Source organism: Leguminivora glycinivorella, chromosome 9 (assembly GCF_023078275.1).
Source record: "Leguminivora glycinivorella isolate SPB_JAAS2020 chromosome 9, LegGlyc_1.1, whole genome shotgun sequence".
In the NCBI taxonomy this organism is placed as follows: Eukaryota; Metazoa; Arthropoda; class Insecta; order Lepidoptera; family Tortricidae; genus Leguminivora; species Leguminivora glycinivorella.
This window is the reverse complement of record NC_062979.1, coordinates 18,566,992-18,590,174: the sequence shown is the minus strand read 5'-3', so window position 1 is coordinate 18,590,174 and position 23,183 is coordinate 18,566,992. Positions and strand designations below refer to the sequence as shown.

Sequence of the window (23,183 nt, the reverse complement as noted above, 5' to 3'; positions counted from 1 at the left end):
ACTCTGCCAAGAGTGTGACGACAAAGAAGAAAACAAGATCGTTCTTTGACTTAAGTACTTATCTACTTACCTTTTTGATTTTTGTCTTCAAACTATTTAATGTCCAGGATGTTAGCGATTATTGTAGCCCTAACACCAGACTTGGTCGATAGTCTAACAATAGTCTATCATACCGCAAAGAAGAGTAAGTATATCTATATATTTAATAATAAACATTAACGCTCCAGTCAAAGATGAAGAGCAAAACGGTTCTCGCTGAAAGTCGTCGAACATCACAGAAAATGCGTTACTACTTGCGAACAAAAGATAAGGTTGCGGCTTACACATGTAAGCTAAACTTACGATGACTTATTTTATCAAGAATGGATGTTAAAACTGTTGTATTTTAAGATTAATAAGTTTACTTTTACTTTCAAATAAGTTACAACTACTCTATTGTTTTATTTGAGAATAAAATTGAGTAACATTACTTTTTAGCGACTTTTTTTCAAACTGTTCATCCAGTGCGACCTCTAAACAACGTCCAAATCACTTGAAATTTGGTATATAGACGTTTAAGATAAGCTAGAACCGAAAGCCGAGCGAAGTCAGAAAAAATATCACAATTTTATTTTTCCGATACAAATATGAAACACCCTACTGTACTCATATTAATTTATCGTCATTTAAGACACCCGTCCTTACTCTTCAGGCATGAGTGCTCGCGGCGGTTAGACTCCGTCACACCTCCGACACTGGCGATCAAATATATGAAAGAGGCGCGTTCCTATAGTGGGGACGTTTATCGACAAAAAGAGGCCAAACCTTTTTTTTCTTGACCAAAGCATGAAACTTGGCACAGTTGTTCCTTATATCAAAATAAGCCGATTAAGATCGGGAACCTTCGGGAGCCTCCCCCCTGGGGCTTGGGAGGGGGGGTCAAAGTACCGCTTCACCCGGCTTGCTTTGAAAAATTCTAACATACCCCGTTTAGTTCATAGGTCATGTTTGGTATCGTTTTCGAGTAAATCAATAACGTAGAATTCATTTTTGGTACTAAAATTATAATTTAATGGTAAATAAAATAAAAAAAACCGGCCAAGTGCGAGTCGGGCTCGCGCACAAAGGGTTCCGTAGCAGCAAACCAAAATTACAGTTAAATCAACCTATCTCAAAAACTATAAGAGATACTTTGATCAAACCAAAAATCGTTGAAAGAGTTAATTAGCATGCATCACCTCTATTTTTTTTAGAATTTTATACCCCGTAGTTATAAAAATAGAGGGGGGGGGACATACTTTTTACGACTTTGAGAGCTGATATCTCAAAAACCGTTCACTTTAAGAAAAATGTTTTTTAGAAAACTTTATATCATTTTAAAAGACCTTTCCATTGATACCCCACACGGGTATGTACATCGAAAAAAAAATTTTCATCCCTCAGTTACATGTATGGGGGCCCCACCCCCAATTCTTTTTTTTACTATTTAGTGTCATAATTTTGTAGCGGTTCATACAACACATATTCCCATCAAATTTCATCACTGTAGTACTTATAGTTTCCGAGTAAATCGGCTGTGACAGACGGACAGACGGACAGACGGACAGACGGACAGACGGACATGACGAAACTATAAGGGTTCCGTTTTTGCCATTTTGGCTACGGAACCCTAAAAATGAAAAGTTTGAAATTTTCATCTATGATTTACAAATTCAAGTCATCATAAATGTCAAACTGTTTGCTTTTTCTACAAATAAAAAATATGATACGAAAGCCTATTTAATATAGATTATGAATAATATAACTTTTACCCACCTTTACTAACGTTAAGTTTTATAAAAAAAACCTTTAGGCCGCGCGGCCTCGGGACGCCGCGAGCGTAATTTTAAAATGCCTTTATTTTAAAAAACTCTATTAGAACCCGTTTAGCTATTAGGTCATGTTTAGTATCGTTTTCGAGTAAATAAATAACGTAGAATTTAGTTTTGGTACTAAAATGACCATTTAATGTTAAATGAAATAAAAATAAAAAAATAATTTTCTGTGAGTTGCAAATTCAAGTCACCATAAATGTCAAACGGTTTGCTTTTTCTATAAATATAAAAATATGATATTAAAGCCTATTCACAAAGGATAGTACGCGTTCACCTACGCGAGCTTAGACTGTGTGCGGGGAACGCCAGTGTCAGAGGTGTGTTAATGCATAAATAGAAAAAGATTCATTATTATTGACTCCGGTGTCGACAACGGCAACACTCGGGTCGGACCACACGATCTAAAGACCGACTGTACCTGTTATTTATTCATTGTAGTGAGTCCTGTAAGAAATTTATATAATAGTATTTTATACAATCGTGATATAATACAAAACTTTTCAGTCGAGTACCATGTGTAGTACGGTACGAGAGTGAAAAGCTTAATTATATCACTATTGTATACAATACTTTTTCTACGAGTCATCATCTTCATCATCAATGGACGGAAATATCACCATTCATGCAAGTTAAAATTAATGTCAATAGAGTCGTTCACCGTTGTATCAACATCGAATTACCTAGCAACCAATTGTTTGTAATAAACGTCTCTGATTGGCCGATAACGCGACAGATAAAAAAAATGTGTTTCAGATGCAGGAAAATTTGCCAGATATCGCAAATTAGTATAAAAATTGTATGAAGTTCTATTTTTGAAATTATTATAGTTAACTAAAGTCAATTATAATGAGCTTATTATAATTGAGTCGGAACTGCCATAGAGTATCCAACACTGAAAAGTTAGCACTTATAGTTTAGTCTGTGGTGTCCTAATTGACAGATTACTCATACTCATACTCATACTATACATTCCCTTCACAGAGACGTAGCTGGGTACATATGGAACTGCATAAAGAAGGCTCTACCCTCTTTATGCAGTTGCATCGGTGTTTGCAACCTGATTTACATTTACATCTTGTAAGAAGGAGACGAATGGGTACCACACTACCCATTCGTCTCCTTCTTCCTTCCATCCCCAAGAAGACGGACTTGGCAAATTTTGGTGTGGCACCAACGCCTGACTCCAAACAAGAACGCCCTGAGTCCCATTTCTCAAAACTGAAAGTTACAAGTTACAAGCGGAAGTCTCTTTGCAAGAGTCTCTTTCGAGAAATGGGCCCCTGGTACACTATGCGCAGTATAATTATGCTGATGCAAGGCAGCCTCTGAAGGAGGTATGTTCTCCAATTGTCGATCTTTTCTGGTACCTAAAGAGGTAGGTACTTCGACCACTCATTCACCGTTACGCAACGACTTGGTCTGAAACAATATGTGCATTATCATTTTAGAGTCTACAACTATCAAATTACAACTTTTTGGTGGATCACGTAACCTTCATATTACCCACTTACGTTACGTATCATACAAAATTATTACAAACTTTAGTAGAATCTGATTTGCCTCTGATATTGCTCCATCTTGTAATAGTTTGACACCTTGGGTGGCCTGGCTAAGCTTCAAAGCCAAAAGAAAACGTTTCTAGATTAGACATAGTATGGGATAGGTACGATAAACGCAGCTTGAAACGATCAACAAGGGAGAAACATGGCCACCCAAGGCTTCAAACTATTACGAGATGGAGCAATATCATAGATAGGCTAATCAGATTCTACTAAAGTTTGTAATTATTTTGTATGATAGGTAAGTGTGTAATAGTGAAGGTGATCCACCAAAATGTTGTAATTTGATAGTTGCAGAATCTGTTTAAATAAAATGACAATGCACATATTGTTTCAGATCAAGGGTCCCTACGCAGCAGTGAATGCGTGCCGGAAGAACCTCTTTACTAGAAAAGATCGACACTTGGAGAACATACCTCCTTCCGAGGCTGCCTTACTTCATCATATACTGCCATTTGTCTAAGACTGGGGCTAAAGACATGCCAACCACACCCTTGCTGCCGACGCATTAGGACACCACGGACTCCACTGCCAGTCTAGTGCTGGCCGAATTTTGTGACACGCTGCACTTAACGATTTAATCCGCAAGGCTCTCGGCACAGCGAACATACCGACAACCCTCGAACCTGTCGGCTTGTCAGCAGCAGACGGAAAGCGGCCTGATGGTTGCTCGCTTTTGCCTTGGTTTCTGGGACGACCCTTGGCGTGGGGCGTGATCTGTGTGGATACCTTGGCTCCGTCCAATGTCTAACGTTCGGCCCAGAAACCAGGGACTGCTGCTGCAAAACGCCCAGTTTAAACGCGCAAATATGCATTTTTAAAAAACAACTACATATTTGCGGCAATTGCATTTGAAACATTTGGACCATGGTCATCAGACACCAAGCAGTTCGTGAAGGAAGTTTCCACCAAACTTGTCTGGGTGTTTGGTGACATACGCATAGGCTTTTACATCGTATTTTTTATTTAAAGAAAAAGCAAACAGTTGACATTTTTATTGACTTGAGTTTGCAAATCATAGATGAATATTTTTTTTTTATTTATTTACCATTAAATTATAATTGTAGTACCAAAAATAAATTCTTTGTTATTAATTTACTCGAAAACTATATCAAACATGACCTAATAGCTAAACCAGGTCTAATAGAGTTTTTAAAATAGAGGTATTTTAAAATTACGCTCGCGGCGTCCCGACGCCGCGCGTCTTAAAGTAATTTTTTTGTGGAACTTAACGTTTGTGAAGGTGGATAAAAGTTATATTTTTTATAATCTATATTAAATCGGCTTTCATATCATATTTTTTATTTATAGAAAAAGCAAACAGTTTATCATTTATGATGACTTGAATTTGTAAATCATGGATGAAAATTTCAATTTTTTTATTTTATTTTACTTACCATTAAATTATAATTTTAGTACCAAAAATGAATTCTACGTTATTGATTTACTCGAAAACGATATCAAACATGACCTAATAGCTAAACGGGGTCTAATAGAGTTTCTAAAATAAAGGCATTTTAAAATTACGCTCGCGGCGTCCCGACGCCGCGCGTCTTAAAGTATTTTTTTTGTGGAACTTAACGTTAGTAAAGGTGGATAAAAGTTATATTTTTTATAATCTATATTAAATAGGCTATCATGTCATATTTTTAATTTATAGAAAAAGCAAACAGTTTGTCATTTATGATGACCTGAATTTGTAAATCATGGATGAAAATTTCAATTTTTTTTTATTTTATTTACCATTAAATTATAATTTTAGTACTAAAAACGAATTCTACGTTATTGATTTACTCGAAAACGATACCAAACATGACCTATTAACTAAACGGGATAAGTTAGAATTTTTCAAACCCAGCCGGGTGAAGCGGTACTTTGACCCCCCCTCCCGGGCCCCAGGGGGGAGGCTCCCGAAGGCTCCCGATCTTAATCGGCTTATTTTGATATAAGGAACAACTGTGCCAAGTTTCATGCTTTGGTCAAAAAATTTAAGGTTTTGCAATAAACTCCCCAGCTACTAGCACACAGTCTAAGCTAGTGTAGGTGAACGCGTACTATGCTTGTATGAGTGAAATATGACAGGTCGACTGTTCGCGTTTTTGACAGGCGATAACTGTGAGGTAACCGAGAGGGGGTGAGCGGCACTTTCAGCGGGGAGCGGGAGTGGCCCTTGATACGGATAGTAATATTATGTGACGTGTTGATACTGTCACGATTACAGAGACGTATCAAAATCGTAAATTTAGTTCACGATATACTCTTAAGTATTTTGTTCTATCTATAACAATCCTTTAACAAGGAGTCTTTTAATATTAACTTTAGTCCCGGATAAACTAAATTTTCCCCGAAACGCGGAGGCGCAAGTGCTCCGAATATTTAAACGACACTCATTGATATTTTCCATAAAAGCTTTTAAAAGAGCTTTCGTAAAATTTGCCTTTTTCCTAATTAAATAATGGAAATGATATCATCTATTCGCTTTGTATCGAGAATTTTATGGCGTTAAAAGATAAGAGCATGGAATATATTATAAAAGGTACAACCCTAATGATATTTATTTATCTTTTTAACCGCCGCCCCAAACCTCAAGCAAGGTGGTTCTCAATTCGTCTGTATGTTTTTTTGTATGTTTGTTCCACGATATCTCCGTCGTTACTGTCCCGATTTTGAATTTTTTTTATTGAACGTATATGCATACAGATTGGGAACGGAACTCCTCAAATCTGAACGGCACACTTATAGTGACTTTGGCATGACTTTGGTATTTTTATAAGAACAGCTTGCGTTTACGTTCAGAACAGTGACATTTGGAGCAGTGGAATTGAGGAAACTCTTCAAACCTTTACGGTATACGTATATTCACTTGTGTTTCCATCAAATAATCAAAGATTTACATTAAAAGCAGTTTTAAAAAATCCCTACATACACATTTCTACATACAATACAATACAATACAATAATTTATTAATAACACCAGTGTTACATGTCAACATCTTATAGTAGTCCATAATCCAACATTCGGAAGTACCTTTCACCAGAACCCCAAAAGCGGCGGTTTTTTTTCTTAAAAATTATGTACACCATTTTCAGAACATCAACGATTAACACAATTTTTTACTTTTCAGACTATATCGGTACTTATAGTAAATTGTTTGCAAAAAGCGTATGTTGTTTATTGACAGTAATAATTAGTTATTTGTTTTACAAAAGGGCAAAGTTGTTGTTTAACCGCACGTGCCAATATTGATACCAGACCCAGCGAAAGATTCCAATATTCAAGGAGTTAGAATCTTGAGCGTGGCGAGGGTTTCAAGGCACGAAAGTTAAACAAATTTTACAACCGAGTGGAGCACAAAATTTTTCACCACGCTTCTATATGTAGGTAGCACAGAACATACAGTTGAAAACTAAGGGAAACAATAATTTAAAATCAATTAATTTAGATTTTTTTTTTGTTTTACTGAAGTACAACATTGATTTTAAGTTAATTTCAAAAGTAGGTCAATCCATTCTGCTATAAGGTTGATTATATAAAAAATATAATATGATCTTAAAGATAATCAACCTTTTAGCAGAATGGATTTACCCACTTTTGAAGTTAAGCGACACATTTAAACTTTACTTAAAGATACAGTTTTTCATGACCACTTTTTTTTACTTACAATATCATTTAAATGAAGTCTGAATCTAATTTAGAATCAATGTTACTAGTACTTAAGTAAAACAATAAAAGAAATTGCAATTTAATTGATTTTAAATTGTGGTTTTCCCTTATTAGTTTTCATTTTCTTATTGACTGCTATTATTTTGCATCACAGACCAACCCCTATAGACATCCATTACAAGGCGACTCGCGGTCGCCAGCCTTCCTAGTATTTGCACTGATATAAGCGCGGGCGCTCGCCGTGCCCGATCAGTATCAACCAAGTAACAGACCCGAAAGCAGCGCGTGTTTTTCGCACAAAAAAATTGGAAAAGGGTATTTTGATGCCTTAAAGATAACCTGTAGTGTGAAATGGTGTGGAAAGGTAACAAGAAGCTCAAATTTAAAAACAGACGGCATTACATTCCACAAATAAATCATATTTATAATTTATTCAGAGCCGGCATAGGTCAACTTACATTGGCCACTTACGCGTCAGTAGAGGGACAGTCATACTTCTGTCCCTTTTCATCTGGCGCGACTGCCCGCCGTCCTTGAAACGGCCAATCACAGCGCGCTTAACACATTCCCCGCCCGCTCCTCGCACCCCAAACACTGGTGACTCGTATCGCGAACAAAATATACAAGATTGCTACTCTATAGGAGGTTCTCTGTGTTTTGCACACAGCTGTCTATATGTATTGTTGTCCCGTGTGGAGACGGGTTAAGACTTTTACCACCCCCTTTCTTCCCGTGGGTATCGTAGAAGTCGACTGTGGGATATGGGTTAAATTGTGGCGTAGGCGAGAGGCTGGCAACCTGTCACTGCAATGTCACAATTTGGATTTCTTTAAACCCCTTTTTGCCAAGAGTGGCACTGAAACTTAGTAGTTCATGTGCTCTGCCTACCCCTTTATGGGATACAGGCGTGATTATATGTATGTTATATGTATGTATGTATGTCTATATTAAAGTTTCTTGGATGTGCTCTTTAATTTAAATGTATCCATTCTAATATTATAAATGGGAAATTGTGTGTGTCTGTTTGTTTGTCCGTCTTTCACGGCCAAACGGAGCGACGAATTGACGTGATTTTTTAAGTGGAGATAGTTAAAGGGATGGACAGTGACATAGGCTACCTTTTGTCTCTTTCTAACGCGTGCGAAGCCGCGGGCAAAAGCTAGTTTATTATAACTGTAGACTTGTTGGACAAGATAAAATAAATATTGGGGACACCTTACACAGATCAACTTAGCCCCAAACTAAGGAAAGCTTGTACTATGGGTGCTAAGCGACGATATACATACTTAGATATATACATACTTATATACATAGAAAACATCCAGGACTCAGGAACAAATATCTGTGCTCATCACACAAATAAATGCCTTTACCGGGATTCTAACCCAGGACCGCGGCTTAGCAGGCAGTGTCACTACCAACTGAGCCAGACCGGTTGTCGTCGTAGATATCTTCACAGCAATGATATCCAAGTAAACTGAAGGTATTTCTAATTGTTGAACTTGTGCTTACATTTATAACTTCTCCATTACCTTGATTGTTTAAATGTCACGATCAAGGCTTCACAATAATCGACACCATTTGGACTAAAGGCATTCCTTCGACCTTGGCTAAGTTTCATTGGAGCCACAGATCAATGTGGTGGTGGGTGTTCTGTGATTGGAGCGGACAGTGTCGGAGTTAAATGGAAATTTAAGTGCCTATAGTTTAATTTTAGTATGTATATAGGCACATATAAGTTTACTTACTACATTTCCAGTACTGGATACTATAATTATGTTTGTTATGGAATAACGCAAAACCTTTTTTTATGAGTTTTTCTGAATAAAAAAAAAACAGCGCAAAGTTTTAAGTGTTCGTTTGTCCTTTTCTATCACACCAATACGTCGGAAAGGGACAAACGAACTTTATGGGCTTGATAACTTTAGTCAACGTTTATGAATAAAGGGGTTAATCTTCACATAAAAATATTAGAAAATACAAAAATGTACGTACTCTATCCGAAAAACCTTATTGTTTGTACCTACCTAAGTATAACTCAAAAAAAAAACAACTTTTTGAAAAATTTCCTCGTATTAAAATCGAAAGAGTCCATGAAATTTAGTGAAAGAACCTACCCATATAAAATGAAGCTCTCCATCACTAGCTAATAGTTTCAAAGCGAGCCAACAATATACAATGGTGATGATGGGCACTAAGTTGTACTTTGCGGTTTAAAAGCTGCGCCTAAACTATGGACATCGATCACTGCTTGCCCTAGTTGTGTCACTCGATACGTTCTATCATTCTGACTTGCGGGTTTTCTAATAGATCTAAACTAGCTCTGGGGCTTGTAGACCTTCCCGAGTCCCGACATAGGTACTTATAAAATGCGAAAATTAAAAATACTTAGTTCTTCACGGTCAAGTCACCGTAGTCTTAAGCACCGTACCCGCTATTGGAACTTAAGCTCTTGAGCAATTACCGCATTATAAAAAAATCCAAAAACTGAATCAACAAAAAAATTTGATTAATCTTATACAATAATTTCATGCGAATTGGTTGAGAATTGCGACCTGTAGAGGTGAACCGGACTGTGGAGGGAATCCGGTCATACAAAAAGCAAACCAAGTTAAACCGTACCGTACTACCGTAATTAGACCTATGCTGTCGTTGCGGTCAAAACTATTATGTATTCACCATATTTGGAATGGAAGAGTCATGATTTCTTATCGTTCAAATCATGATCTTCATTATGAATTTATTTAGATGTTAGATAGATGTAATAGTCATACCATTCCTATTTTCGCGAGTAGGGAACAGATTAGAGAACACTTTCCAGAAGAAAATAAATAATTAATACTTATTTTTACTTATTTTTTTAAAGATCTTTTTTATTTACTACCTACTTAAAATAAACATACCAAAATGAGTAGTAGGTACTTTTTCCTTACACGATACTTTTTGACACGCCCACTTTGCAATAACTTACTTTTCACCACACCAACTGGTAAAGGCTTACTTCGCTATTCGAAAACAGATAACAAAATTGCATTTTACCCACAAGAGTGCAAAGTAATTTCATACAAATTTTAACTTGATGTTCAAAGCTGCCTGTAGGAATTCAAGTATAAATGATGATTTTGAATTAATTGATGGATATGATTTAGTTTCATGTTTTACAGTTGATATTTTCATAGTGTTGGTGTGGTGAAAAATTTTGTATTCCATTCGGTGGCAAATTTTGTTTAACCTACGTGCTTTGAAACCCTCGCAACGCTCAAGATTCCACATATTATTGGAATCTTTCGCTTGCTCGGGTATCAATTTTGGCACGCGCGGTTAAACAACAACTTTGCCCTCTTGTAAAACAAATAAGTATTTTCGTTTTACCAAAATTTATCCTCTAAGTAGGTAACTACCGTACCTACTCGTAGGTTCAATTGCGTAATGCCTAAGCCGACCTCAATCCAAGCCCACATAGGTCTAATACGATTACTTTCGAAGTCTAGGAAGTCCTGATTAATCTTGCATTATGTAGGCTTCATGTCTTTATTGCAAAGAATGGGAACTTTTATATTGCCTGATGGTGCTTCCTGTAATAGGAGCAATGAATTAAAATATAAGCGTCCTTTTTAAACTGACCACCGACATAATAAGTATGTTTTAATACGTGTTTATATTTTTATTTTATCTTAGAATATAATTTAAATTTTTGAAGTGTAGGTACACTTGAAATGTTATTCTGGACGCAATTACATATTGCTAACTTTGATGTTACAGATATAATTTGCATGAATTTCATAATTTTCAAATGTTGCTGAATAAATGGTCACTTTGAAGACTACTGTTTAAACTATTATGTTGTATTTTTTCTATAGGTATATAGAAAAAATACTAATAAATTATTTGGCACACTCCAGCCTGAAATCGGACGTCATTAGATAAAGGCAATATTAATTTTGATAAACTCGCAATGATAATGAAGTTACAGAAGGGATGTAGATTACAGTACATTTTTATTAGGTACCTATCCAATTGACCTAATTTATTTAGCTGAAAATATAATACCTAAACATACCTTTTTTAACAAAAGTCACATCAAATAAAACTAAATCAATTCCATTAATTTATCAAATATTTATGATTAAGAATCATCATTTTTAAGTAAATTCTTCCAGCCAGCTTACGACATCAAGTTAAAATTTGTGTGAAATTACTTTGCACTCTTAGGGATAAAATGCAATTTTGGTATCAACCAATTTTACTATCCGCTTTCGAAGAATTAAGAGAGTCTATATACTAGTTGAAGTGGGAAAATAACAATTTTTCTTTGCTTACCTATGAACGTTATATATTGTAAAATTGTTATTTTGTGTTAAATTATGATTCGTTATTAAATATAAAGATCGAATACTTGAGAACTATTTATAAAATTAATTATATTTAAAACATATTTTTCACTTACCTGTTCATCTCTCACTCACCTTTTAATAATGAATCGTTTAGGTACTGTACAGTTTCTGAGATTCATAGAGAAAAAGCTTTTCATTACAGAAAATTCTCAACAGCTTTTTACACGCGAATATTGTAAAAAGCTCGCCGGAAGTAGAACCAGTAATTAAGGCTTCATTTTATAAAGATAGCGGAACTGGTGAATCTTAACTAAAAGTGTATTTTACCTTAATATTACGCCGGTGGCAAACAAGGTTTGGCCTGGTGGCAAGCAGACACTGTTGCCTACGGACACGGACTCATACAATCGTTCACGCTCCCTTCCGTATTGGCACACCTGGCACAATGGCGATCAAATATATGAAAGAGGCGCGTTCCTACCCACACAATCTAAGATCGTGTAGGTGAACGCGTACCATGCTTGTGTGGGTGAGATATGATCATATAACAGGTCGACTGGTCGCGTTTTTGACAGGCGGCGGTAACTGCGAGGTAACCGAGAGTGCATGGTCATACTGTACGATAGTACTCTTTATTATACTGTGGTAATGGTGCATGACTTACTGTTGCGTATCGTTGGCCACAAAGCGTGATAGATTGTTAATCTTGGCGTGCTACTGCTATCTATATCTAATATGGTGCATTCTGTATTAGGCGCAACACTGCTTAGAGGACGCGTTTATTATAGTGACGAGGGTCTCACGTGTTCTTTCGTCGCACGTCAGTGTAACAGCTTTTGGCTCTTGGGTATGTTCCAATGAAAAGTTGCGTCGCAACGTGGTCGCACTTTCATAGTTTTCATAGAGACAAAAATGTCGCAGCGAAAAGTCGCCCGTGGGCGCACCCTCTTAATGCATTAAGGTGAAGTTTTTTTTTTCTCCGTAGTATGTGTATGTTACTCAGTGGTGACATTATCGTTGACTTTTTGTGAATTGGAAAATATTCATTTATCTACATTCAATTTCTATCCATGTCAAATGAAGTGCTTGTCAAGGGCAAACTAATGGCCATGCCAGCGAAGTTCACTATGCCACAGACTATGCTATTTAATGGAGGCAAAAGAACATTTCATACGTTAGGTTCGTCGTTAAATTTATTACAAGGACTGCCAATAGTACCTAAAGTGTTTAACAGTGCTAAGGCCATGTTAAGTAATTACAGTGTGTATATTAACTGTTTATATAGTTTTATAAACTTCGATTTCAAAATTTCGATAAAAAAATAACAATCAAAATGTACTACTCGGCTCTTGTTATTGCAAAAAATATGTATGTACCTAAGTATTGAGTACGAAGATTGCAGGCAGATAATGAAGTACCTATTGTAAAAACTAAAGCCTAGTTGGAAAAGGTTTTCTAAAGAACCTAAAGAAAAAAACAATAGCTTCCTCTACAACTACACTAAGCTCAGGGCCTTGTACTAGTAATTTGAGCTAAATTGTGTCATAGGAAAACAAAGCACCATCAACTTCTAAATTAGGACAATAGCTATATAATAATCAAATGCGTCGGCGATCGTTTATCGCCATCAAATATTCACACAATGATTAATGACCAAACCCCCAAAACAGAAACGCATAAAGCAGCATAAAATAATTGGAACAAGGTTACCAACGGTGACTTCGACCGTCTTTGAGTTCAAAATCGATAATCGGACGGTCGCATCGCCACAAAATGCGAAACTAAGTTTACAAACTTACCTCAAATCGAATCAGCTTGTTATTTGTGTGTCACTGTTCACTTTTTGCCAGTTAATGGCACTTTTTTATTTATGTGTGTGTACGTGGACGTGTCGCGAAAAGTGCACGCTATGGGTGCATCTTTTAAACTGAAGGACGGTACGTTTTGTTTGTAATGCATGGCCAGCGGTCGCGAGCGAGTGAAGCGTCCTGATATAATAGCCGTTCGATATTACATTTTTAATGCAGCCATTCGCTTTTTATTGAGTGATTTTTTCACATTTTGTTAGGAAATTATGATATTTGGTAAAGCTTAAATACAGGATGGACATAAATGTTTAAAAATGTTATTGTTGTCTTGAATAATCTAAAGTAGGAAACTTCTATACCTAATTATTCATTAAAATTATCGGCAAACAAAACTTTTGTACGTGTCAATTTGTAAAACATCCTGGAAGATGTGCCATGACTCAAACTGTTCCTTTCTGTAACTTTTTGGTATTTATTTGCATTAAGTTAAATAAAAAAATAAGGCACCTCTGTGCACAATGTCTTAGATTTAATTATTTTCATCCCTAGTTGAATTGAATATTGGAAATTAACTTGAAACTGTAAATACTGTGTTAAATACAATCAACAAGTAAAAGTAGCTATGATATTAGCGCGGGTTTCATTAATTATGGGACTATTAATAATTAAGGCACATATAACTAGACGCTTTTATGATTCAGCCGTGGCGAAGAATTCATTATATTAACGCAAAGGTCAGCGCTGAATAACTCAGGATTAAGTAATTAACTTATTAAAGTTGCATAAGATTCGTTAAAGTTTAATTTCTATCGTATTTATGAAATTACTATATGTTGACTTCTATCTTACAAATATATAAATCAAATATTTATTTTATACATTAAAATATCTTGTAAAAAATTAAAAATAGATAATAAGAATATGATACTTTAACTATTTAGTAGCTAAAATACCTACACATATCCTACTGCAAAAATAAGTTAGCAAAGAAGTTTCCCGAACTTTTGTTGTTTATTTGTTTTAAGAAAAAATTATCAAATTAAGATATTCTTCATTTATAGATAAGGTATACTTTTTTTAAATCTTTATAAACCGACAAGAAACAATTAACCGCTATTTTTTAATTCAACCTTCCATATAAACCTATCGATTTCACGTCAAAAATAATCGTCACCTATAATTTCCACATCACCTGACAAGGGCAACAGCTGACACTTACCGAGAGTCCAGGGTTGCAGCCGGCCGTCAACGAGTTCTTCCTGAACTTGGGAATGCAGACTTGCATGGAACTTTTCCCCCCGGGGGGCCCGGCACAACCGTACTCGTCGCTACGGTTGTTCCTGGTCAAATTTATATTGTTTGTGTTGTTCACTTTGACTAGGATGTTGCAGGTTTGGGACGCGATTTGGAACAGTCCTTCTTCGAGGTTTCTTTTGTTGTTGTATTGCCGGTTGAAGTGAAGGTAATCCCACCAGGAAGGCATGGTTACCATGCCTGGTTACGCGCGGCACGAGTGAGCGCGGCGGGCGGCGCGACCAATGTGCCAAGTCGCGTGTGAGAAGCGGTGGACTTGCGCGGTAAAAAGTTTTGCTGCACGCTGTTGGACTAATTCGAGCTTTGTAAGATAAATAGGTATTGGTTATCAACTTTGGACTTTTGCTGTGAGCTATTTAAACAAATTACAGTAGAAGTTGACAAAGCACCATAAAATATTTCATGTTTATGATTATTATAAGTGAGTAGGTAGGTAATATATATATATATATAGAGGTAGATAATTAGATAGGGTGCATTGGAGTAAATTCGAAAGTCGTCTAATTTCGAAAGCTAGTCGCATAAAAATCACCATTTTATCCATCATATCAAAATTCCCCTTTCGCAATTACCCGAGCATTTCTGTGCATCGAAATTACCCCAATGCACCCTATTAGGTATCTAACTGAACATCATTTGGTTCCATTGTTGGAGTGATAAGTGAATAGAATTACTAAGTTTTAAGTTATTATTTTTTTATTCTAAAAATCATTTAAAATTACAAAAATAACGCTTTTTTAATGAGAATTGAAGCTGTAATAATATTGTCGTTCTTATAAGTACTAAAAATTACAGTTACATGCAAGAAAGAAAATTACTTTATGAAACTACGCTCTTATATTTACTTTATGAATATCTAACTAAATGTAAAAGCCATTTCAATTAAAACATGCAGTTCATTTTAAAATCACAAAAGCTTTCTAAAACATATATTGAATAAATATTTTCAATTGATTCTGTACACGCGTCGCTTAAGCTTGGTACGCTCAAGGCTAGACCTTTTTATATTTAACTTGTATCCTTTAAGTTATTTTAAGTTAGAAAGAGCTTTCAGAAAAAGGTAAGATACCTACCATTTGAAAGTAGCAGGTAGTTCTTCGAAGTGCAGGGAGTTGTTCATTAAAAAAATGGTATTTTTATATAAGAATAATGGAACCCTAAGTAGTTTTATTAGTATATTAAACTTACTTCTCATCTTAGCTAGTTAGCTAGCCCATGGTTTTGACCAATTTGTTTTTCCAACCCCTCCAATCCTCCTTTAATAGGTAAAACATTGGGTAAAACCATATCAATAGACAACTTTACCTACCAACCAATCAATGATATGTTACAAAACTCTTTTCTATTAAAACAGTACATGCAAAACATAAGTACCTATAATACATATAATTATAAAAAATAAATGAGGGCGCCGCTTTCTACGCAACTGACATATTTTTGACGTAAAATGCTTGGCAACATTTTTTTAATGAAATTTAATGTTTTCATTTGATATCTTCTATTTTCTGTCGCACTGTAAACCGGGACACATTTCACTTAAACATGGCAGTCTGACTGTAGGTACATGGATTCATGGATTGTACATGTCACTACATGTACCTACAGACGATAATGATGGGAACTTGAACCGAACGCCTCGGGCTATCAAAGCGGCACTTAAAAGGAGGAATCCCTTGTCGCTAACAAGGGTAAAAAGACATGTTTACTTCGTAAGGACATGCCTCACGCGCACTAAAAGTAAAAACGTTGTCAGAACGAATGCGAGCTAAGCTTGCAGTCTATGCGACCGATCGCGCGCGTCGTGTAAACTCATCAACTAATCGCTTTTTAGCTTTCCACCAAGGCGCATCAAACGAGAATGTTTTGGTCGAAATTAGGTATATAAATTGCCTTATCCTGACTTTTAAAATCATGGGCTAAAAAGGATATTCAATCATTTCGATTACCGAAGAGTTACGGATACGGAGTAGGTACCTATTGTACCTAATACCAATGTGTCCTTATTGTTGCGACTTTCCGTACCAATTTCTTGTGATGAATGAGATAACTTTGTATTTTCTTTCGTCGTGGAAGTGTGGGAGTGATGTATCACGTAGAATCTAGATGAAATAATTATAATATAATGCAAACTAAATTCATTTTGTTTGTAAAATTTCTGAAATATTTATTACCTACTTAATTAGTACCTACAGTGCTTAGTGCCTAGTAGTGCTTGATATAGTTCCACGCAATAAACTTTATCTTTAGAAGATAACTGCGTAAAGATATAAAATTTTGCAATGATAACTTATTCGTATTATATCACAATTGTCCAATATCTTGTAATTCTCTTAACAATAAGCAATATAATTTAATATAATGTACGCAAGGGTCGCAAGGGCACACTACGTTCCCTTCCCACTCCCTATGCGGGTAGAGTAGGTAGATCGTTTAGTATGTACAATAGAATATGAACAAATATCCCTCATATTATAAGTACGTAGTTAATTTAATCTTTGCGAACAAAAGACAGTCGCTCATATGAAAATAAAAGAGACGCGATAATATTTTATAGTTCGTCTCTGAGCGATGAACTCTTTTATTTAAGTAGACGGGAGCGTTTATCTTTCGTTAAAATATCTATCGCTCATAGGCCTTCGCTTAACCCTTAAATGCATGAATTTTTCTTTTAACGAGATATTAATATATGTGATGGACAACGGTTTTCTGACTCTGGGAAAATAATAAAAAACATATTTAATACTGATTTTAATACTAAATCAGTGTTAGAAGTTAACTTATTTATATATATTTATTGGTAAGTTTTATTTGTAAAGTTTTACTACTATTAGAAAAGTACAATTATTTGATATTTACGGGTACGAATATTTGTGAAACCCCCATGATAAAATGTTTAAACATAAACTAATTACTAACTCCGAATAAATATGCCTGAATCACATACTAAAACTCGCCATCATCCTGTTTTTTCACACTTTTCCGCCATTTCATGTCTATCCTTAAATAATAAATCATAATATTGTTTAATTTATTTAATTATTTATTAAATAATAATAAACACTGACTAATAATTAAGCTATAAGTGTGATTTTTGATAGCTACATATTGAGCCACAGGCCATCCAATATATGATGCACATATACATCACCATGCATTTAAGGGTTAATCGCTTCTGGTGGAACCAGTGCCTTAATCTGCATCCGTTTATCATTTTAAAACTATCGTTAGCAAACTAACTGGCAAAAGAGCTTTCTTATATTCGGATTTTCTTTTCAATCTCTTTTTGTAAAATTTTACAGAATATTTTTTGAAATATATTATTTTGGTGAATAATTAACGACATATTGTGTACCTACCTATTAAGGTCTATGGCGCTTAAATCCATCCTGAGTTTGCTACTATCCCGTCACGTTTTAAATAGTTCTAAAAATTATGAGTGTAAATCATGTCAGTGTATGTACAACTAGTTAGGGGAGACCGGGGCTAGTTGACTATAGGGGTAGGTTGACTAACTATTAAAAAATTGGGCCAAAAACCAAACTTGAGCCAATCAGTGAGGTACGAAAGTCCGTCACCTCCCCCCGCTCAGTCACCAGTGAGCCTCTCGTACCTCATATCGTATCACTGGTTGGCTCAAGTTTGATTTTTGGCTCAATTTTTTAATAGTTATTCAACCTACCCCTATAGTCAACTAGCCCCGGTCTCCCCTACTATAATTTTGAAGGCTGACAAGGTCTCACAGACCCACTATAATTCAATTAATCTCCATGAGTGACTTCACAAATGTAGTTGATTTAATATTAGGTAAGTACGTTAGTTATGATATGGCTATAGATTACTTTTAAAGCCCTGAGGGTAAGTGCAACCTTTGTGTAGCCATTTAAACTGTTATTCCAACAGTAAGTAGGTACCCATCCATGTGTATCCAATACTAACTCGCTCTTGCACTAAATTAATTATGCTTCAGGGTGAATCCATGTTAAAGTAACGTGAGTCACGACTTCATTGAGTGTTTATTTGAACTACATTTGCAAATGTAAGGATCTATGCATATATCGGCAAAGTAATACTTAGAGACAGATTATCACTTGAACTTACGCCGTGAATAAATGGAACATGCCATAAAATCGTGACTCATGTTACTCTTGCCGCGGATTGCCCTTCACGTGAGAAAGTAGGTGTAATATGGAGGTAAGTAGGTACAGTTAGACCAAAAAGAGTAGAAATTAAAAAGTGGCAACATCGTAGAGTCATCCCTTTCAAACCAATATGTGAGAAAACGGGACGGGTATTAAGAGAGCTGACGTAATATTGGCGGAAAAAAAATTGGAAACTAATTTAGTTTATTTGAAAGGGCGATTTGCTAGCTAAACTTTGAAAGGTAAATTTGACTAGCTATGTGGAATTTTAAAAACAAAATCTTGTCTAATTTTAATTTATTTCCAACTGTGTATCGCTGTGACTCTGCATAAACTACTACTAGGTACTATTCTAAGTACCTATAATTTTTAACCGAGGAATTGGACTAGGGGTGTACCCTTGTTTCGCCGACAAACTTTTCATCGAATATCATTTCATCGACAACAAATCATCGAAAGTTTAGTTCGAGTAAAATTGTTTCGAGTAATTTTGTTTCAACTAAGTACTATTTATTTGAAATTTTCTTAGTTATTATAAATACTATTCAACGAATATTGTTTCATCGCTGATTCGTTTCAAAGTACTTCAAATAGCAGAACTACAAAACATCGCAATTCATTTATTCGACGTATTATTACAATACTTTCTCATTTGTCGTACTACACGTTAATAGATGTTTCTATTCTAGGAAACTTCAAATTGTCGATTTTATCGTGGCACATCACATATTTACGTCCATAATTAAACTATGACCATTGGCTTAAATCCTAGAGTAGGTTTAGGTTAGGTTATATCTGTGGCCACACACAAAAACGACCGGCTTACAGAGTAGGTTTAGGTTAGGTTAGAACTGTGATCACACAGAAACAAACGGCTTACCGAGTAGGTTTAGGTTAGGTTAGAACTGCGACCTACACTACAACCAATGGCTTTTAAATTAGGTTTAGGTTAGGTTAGAACTGTGACCACACACAAAAACGACCAGCTTACAGAGTAGGTTTAGGTTAGGTTAGAACTGCGACCTACACTACAACCAATGGCTTTTAAATTAGGTTTAGGTTAGGTTAGAACTGTGACCACACACAAAAACGACCAGCTTACCGAGTAGGTTTGGGTTAGGTTAGAACTGTGACCAAACAAACAGTTTACAAATTGTACAATTTTAGAAAGAATCATAATTGAAATAATATTATGCGTAATGAATTGTATTTAATGTAAAACAAAATGAAATGAAAAAACACGAAATGAAATACCACGATGTAAAGTATACTCGGAGTAAGTTATCTACGAAATAAAAGTCTACGGTTTGATTTTACTTGTGTCGATTGTTCTATGATATGAACTGTCGATGAAATGAAATTATTTGAAACGTTGTCTTTGAAATAATATTCGAACAAGTGTCTGTCGGCGATTCAAGGGTAAACCTGGACTAGGTCTTCATCTCTACAAAAGTATAAGTACTTTCACGATTATTCGCATAAGTTAAAAATCTTCCATGACCTCCATCGCAAGTTTATATTAGGGATATTTCTGTTCGTTCTGTATATTTGTTCTATCATGATTTCAACTTAGCCTAAAATGTCAACCATAAAGATATTGACAATAACAATAGGAAACTTGACAGTACTACTTAAAATAATAGTTATTTGTTATACAAGGGGGCAAAGTTGTATTTTAACGCCGAGTGTGGAATTGAAAAACGAGCAAGTGAAAGGATTCTATAGTTGAACCACGAGCGACGCGAGTGGTTCGAGAATAGAATCCTGAACTTGCGAGTTTTTTAACACACGAGAAGTAAAATACATTTGCACCCGAGTGTAACACAAAACTTTTCCCCTCACTATAGCGAGGAAACTACAACGCGAAAAAATGCGTTTATCACTGCTTCCAGTAGTTTCACAGGTGGTAAATCATCTTAATTACTAGATTCACACCTACTTTTATCAATTTTAAAGCAGTTAATTTGACTTTATTCAAGGTCAAATTACTTTACCCACTAGTGGATAAAATGCGTTTTTACCCGCTGGTATTAAAGGACAAAACACGTGTTTCCGAGCTAGTGAGGGGAAAAATATTTTATACCATGCACGAAATAAAGCATCAGAAAAACATGGACAGTTATTTTTAAACAAATTATTTATTGACATGAACGTAAGATTTTAGGTTTACACGTATAATACTTAACTATTTAATACTAGGTTTAAAACATAATACTAATAAATAAAAAAAAACCTTAACAATAAAAAACCTTAACAAACTACCTAAATTAGTCAAACAACCCACCCCGCATCGTTCCCGACGCAAAAGTGCCCATCACACTTGCCGCGTTTCCACGCTGAACCGCGATGGACAACCTCTGCGCCAAGAACGACCCGGAGCGGGGGTTGAGACCCCTCTCCTGCAGACGACGCCCCAGCTCCCAGAGGAAGGTTTTTGCCTCCGCACACCAGCACCATTTTTAAATCCAATTTTTATTTAATAGGTCAGGTAGAAATATATAAAGTAACTGAGTTGACCGTGACGTCACTCAACTCGATTTCATATTAATTCCATATTAGCAAGTCGTTAAAATTCGTTTTGACAGTTCTTAAAAAGAAGCTGATTTGACTAAGAGGCTAAAGAGGCATTGCAAGTAGCCTATACCGCCTGTTGTTGCTTTATTTCTTCTGTGAGCTCCTTGTAATTATTTTTTTGCCCTCACTAGCTCGGAAACACGTGTTTTGTCCTTTAATACCAGCGGGTAAAAATGCATTTTATCCACTAGTGGGTAAAGTAATTTGACCTTGAATAAAGTCAAATTAACTGCTTTAAAATTGATAAAAGTAGGTGAATCTAGTAATAAAGATGATTTACCACCTGTGGAACTACTGGAAGCAGTGATAAACGCATTTTTTGCGTTGTAGTTTCCTCGTTACTTATAGTGAGGGGAATAGTTTTATGTTTTGTGTTACACTCGGATGCAAAAGTATTTCAGGTACTTCTCGTGTGTTAAAAACTCGCAAGTTAAGGATTCTATTCTCGAACCGGTATTCTCTCGGTTCAACTATAGAATCCTTTCACTTACTCGTTTTTCAATTCCACATTCGGCGTTAAAATACAACTTTGCCCCTTTGTATAACAAATAACTACCTATTAAATGTGCACAATAAAACAGACCAGACAGTACACCCAGACAGGCAAAAGTAAATAACAGCTAGTAAAATAGTTTGTTTGCTTGCAATTAACCTCGTCCTCGCTAAAGTACACTTAAGCTTCAGAGGGATTCTGTGTACGTCACTATTTTAGGTACCTAGAGTCTAGATACTAGATCGGAGATATCTAGCATGCGTCACATACCTAGACTAGACGTCACGGGAATATTGTCTAAATTAAATGCGATTGACGACCGGTCTGGCCTAGTGGATAGGACTGCTAAATTGGTACCCATGATCCATTACATCATCTTAGACTGAAACCCTTGCGTAGGAATTAACATTGTGTGTAACTTTGGAGCGTAAGTGAGTTTTCACATTATCCGATGCGATCCTCTTATTTCGGAAGTTTTCATCGATTAATTAATTTATTTAAATTGTATTGCACAACTGAAGACGTACAGCGGACATAATGCCAAAAATCATTCTCTACCCTACCATTAAACAATTGGATTAGAGACATATGTGCCGTATTTAAGCGTTATATCTAGAAAATTACTTTCGTTTTTAGCATGCTTTTGAAATAAAACTATGGAAACGGATTAAATCGCGTATAATGAATTTAAAATTCACCCCGACGTTTCGAACTCTTTACAGCGTTCGTGGTCAACGGGTGACTGAGGAAAAATTACAATGTGCAAAAGCTACCCACATACAAGAAATATTAACGAACCATGACCACAAATAATATAGATTTCTAAGGCAGGTTCACACACTAGTAATAAAGCTAGTTATACAATATTCAAAAAATTTACCGTTACTATGTTAAAAAATAATTAACCAATTAATCTACACAAAATTGACAAAGAACAAACTGCAAATGTCCAACACCCTACAACACAAATGCCTCACAGCCTTCGTCGTGCTTGTTCCACTATCAGATGTACTACTGGATCCCAAGCCGGTGGTATGCACATTGTAATTTTTCCTCAGTCACCCGTTGACCACGAACGCTGTAAAGTGTTCGAAACGTCGGGATGAATTTTAAATTCATTATACGCGATTTAATCCGTTTCCATAGTTTTATTTCATGATAAACAGCTTTATTAGGTAGATACTATCTCGATGTTTATCAAAACACATAATATATCGTCGTCGATGAATTTCGTGGTAACGCCGTGACATTGGACTGTGACCAACGCCGAATATCATATTTAGTAGATCCATTTAGTACTTTTAGGGTTCTTTCACCAAAGTGGCAAAACCTTCAGAAAGGGAGAATATTTATGTAAACTTCTAGCCACAATGTGTCCCAATTCTCGAAAACTCTGAAAAGAATGACAACAGCCGGCGTGTCATGCTTCCAATTTTATCACTTAT

The 23,183-nt window shown here is 35.7% G+C and overlaps 1 protein-coding gene across 1 annotated transcript in view; it reads right to left on the bottom strand.

Annotated features, from left to right (window-relative positions):
* LOC125229757 (5'-3' exonuclease PLD3-like) overlaps window positions 1-14,701 on the bottom strand; it is a 127,403-nt gene extending 112,702 nt beyond the window's left edge. The window contains exon 1 of the mRNA XM_048134692.1: window positions 14,438-14,701. Coding sequence (XP_047990649.1) covers window positions 14,438-14,701 — 264 coding nt within the window. The remainder of the gene's footprint in view (window positions 1-14,437) is intronic.
* Window positions 14,702-23,183: the final 8,482 nt, after the last annotated feature.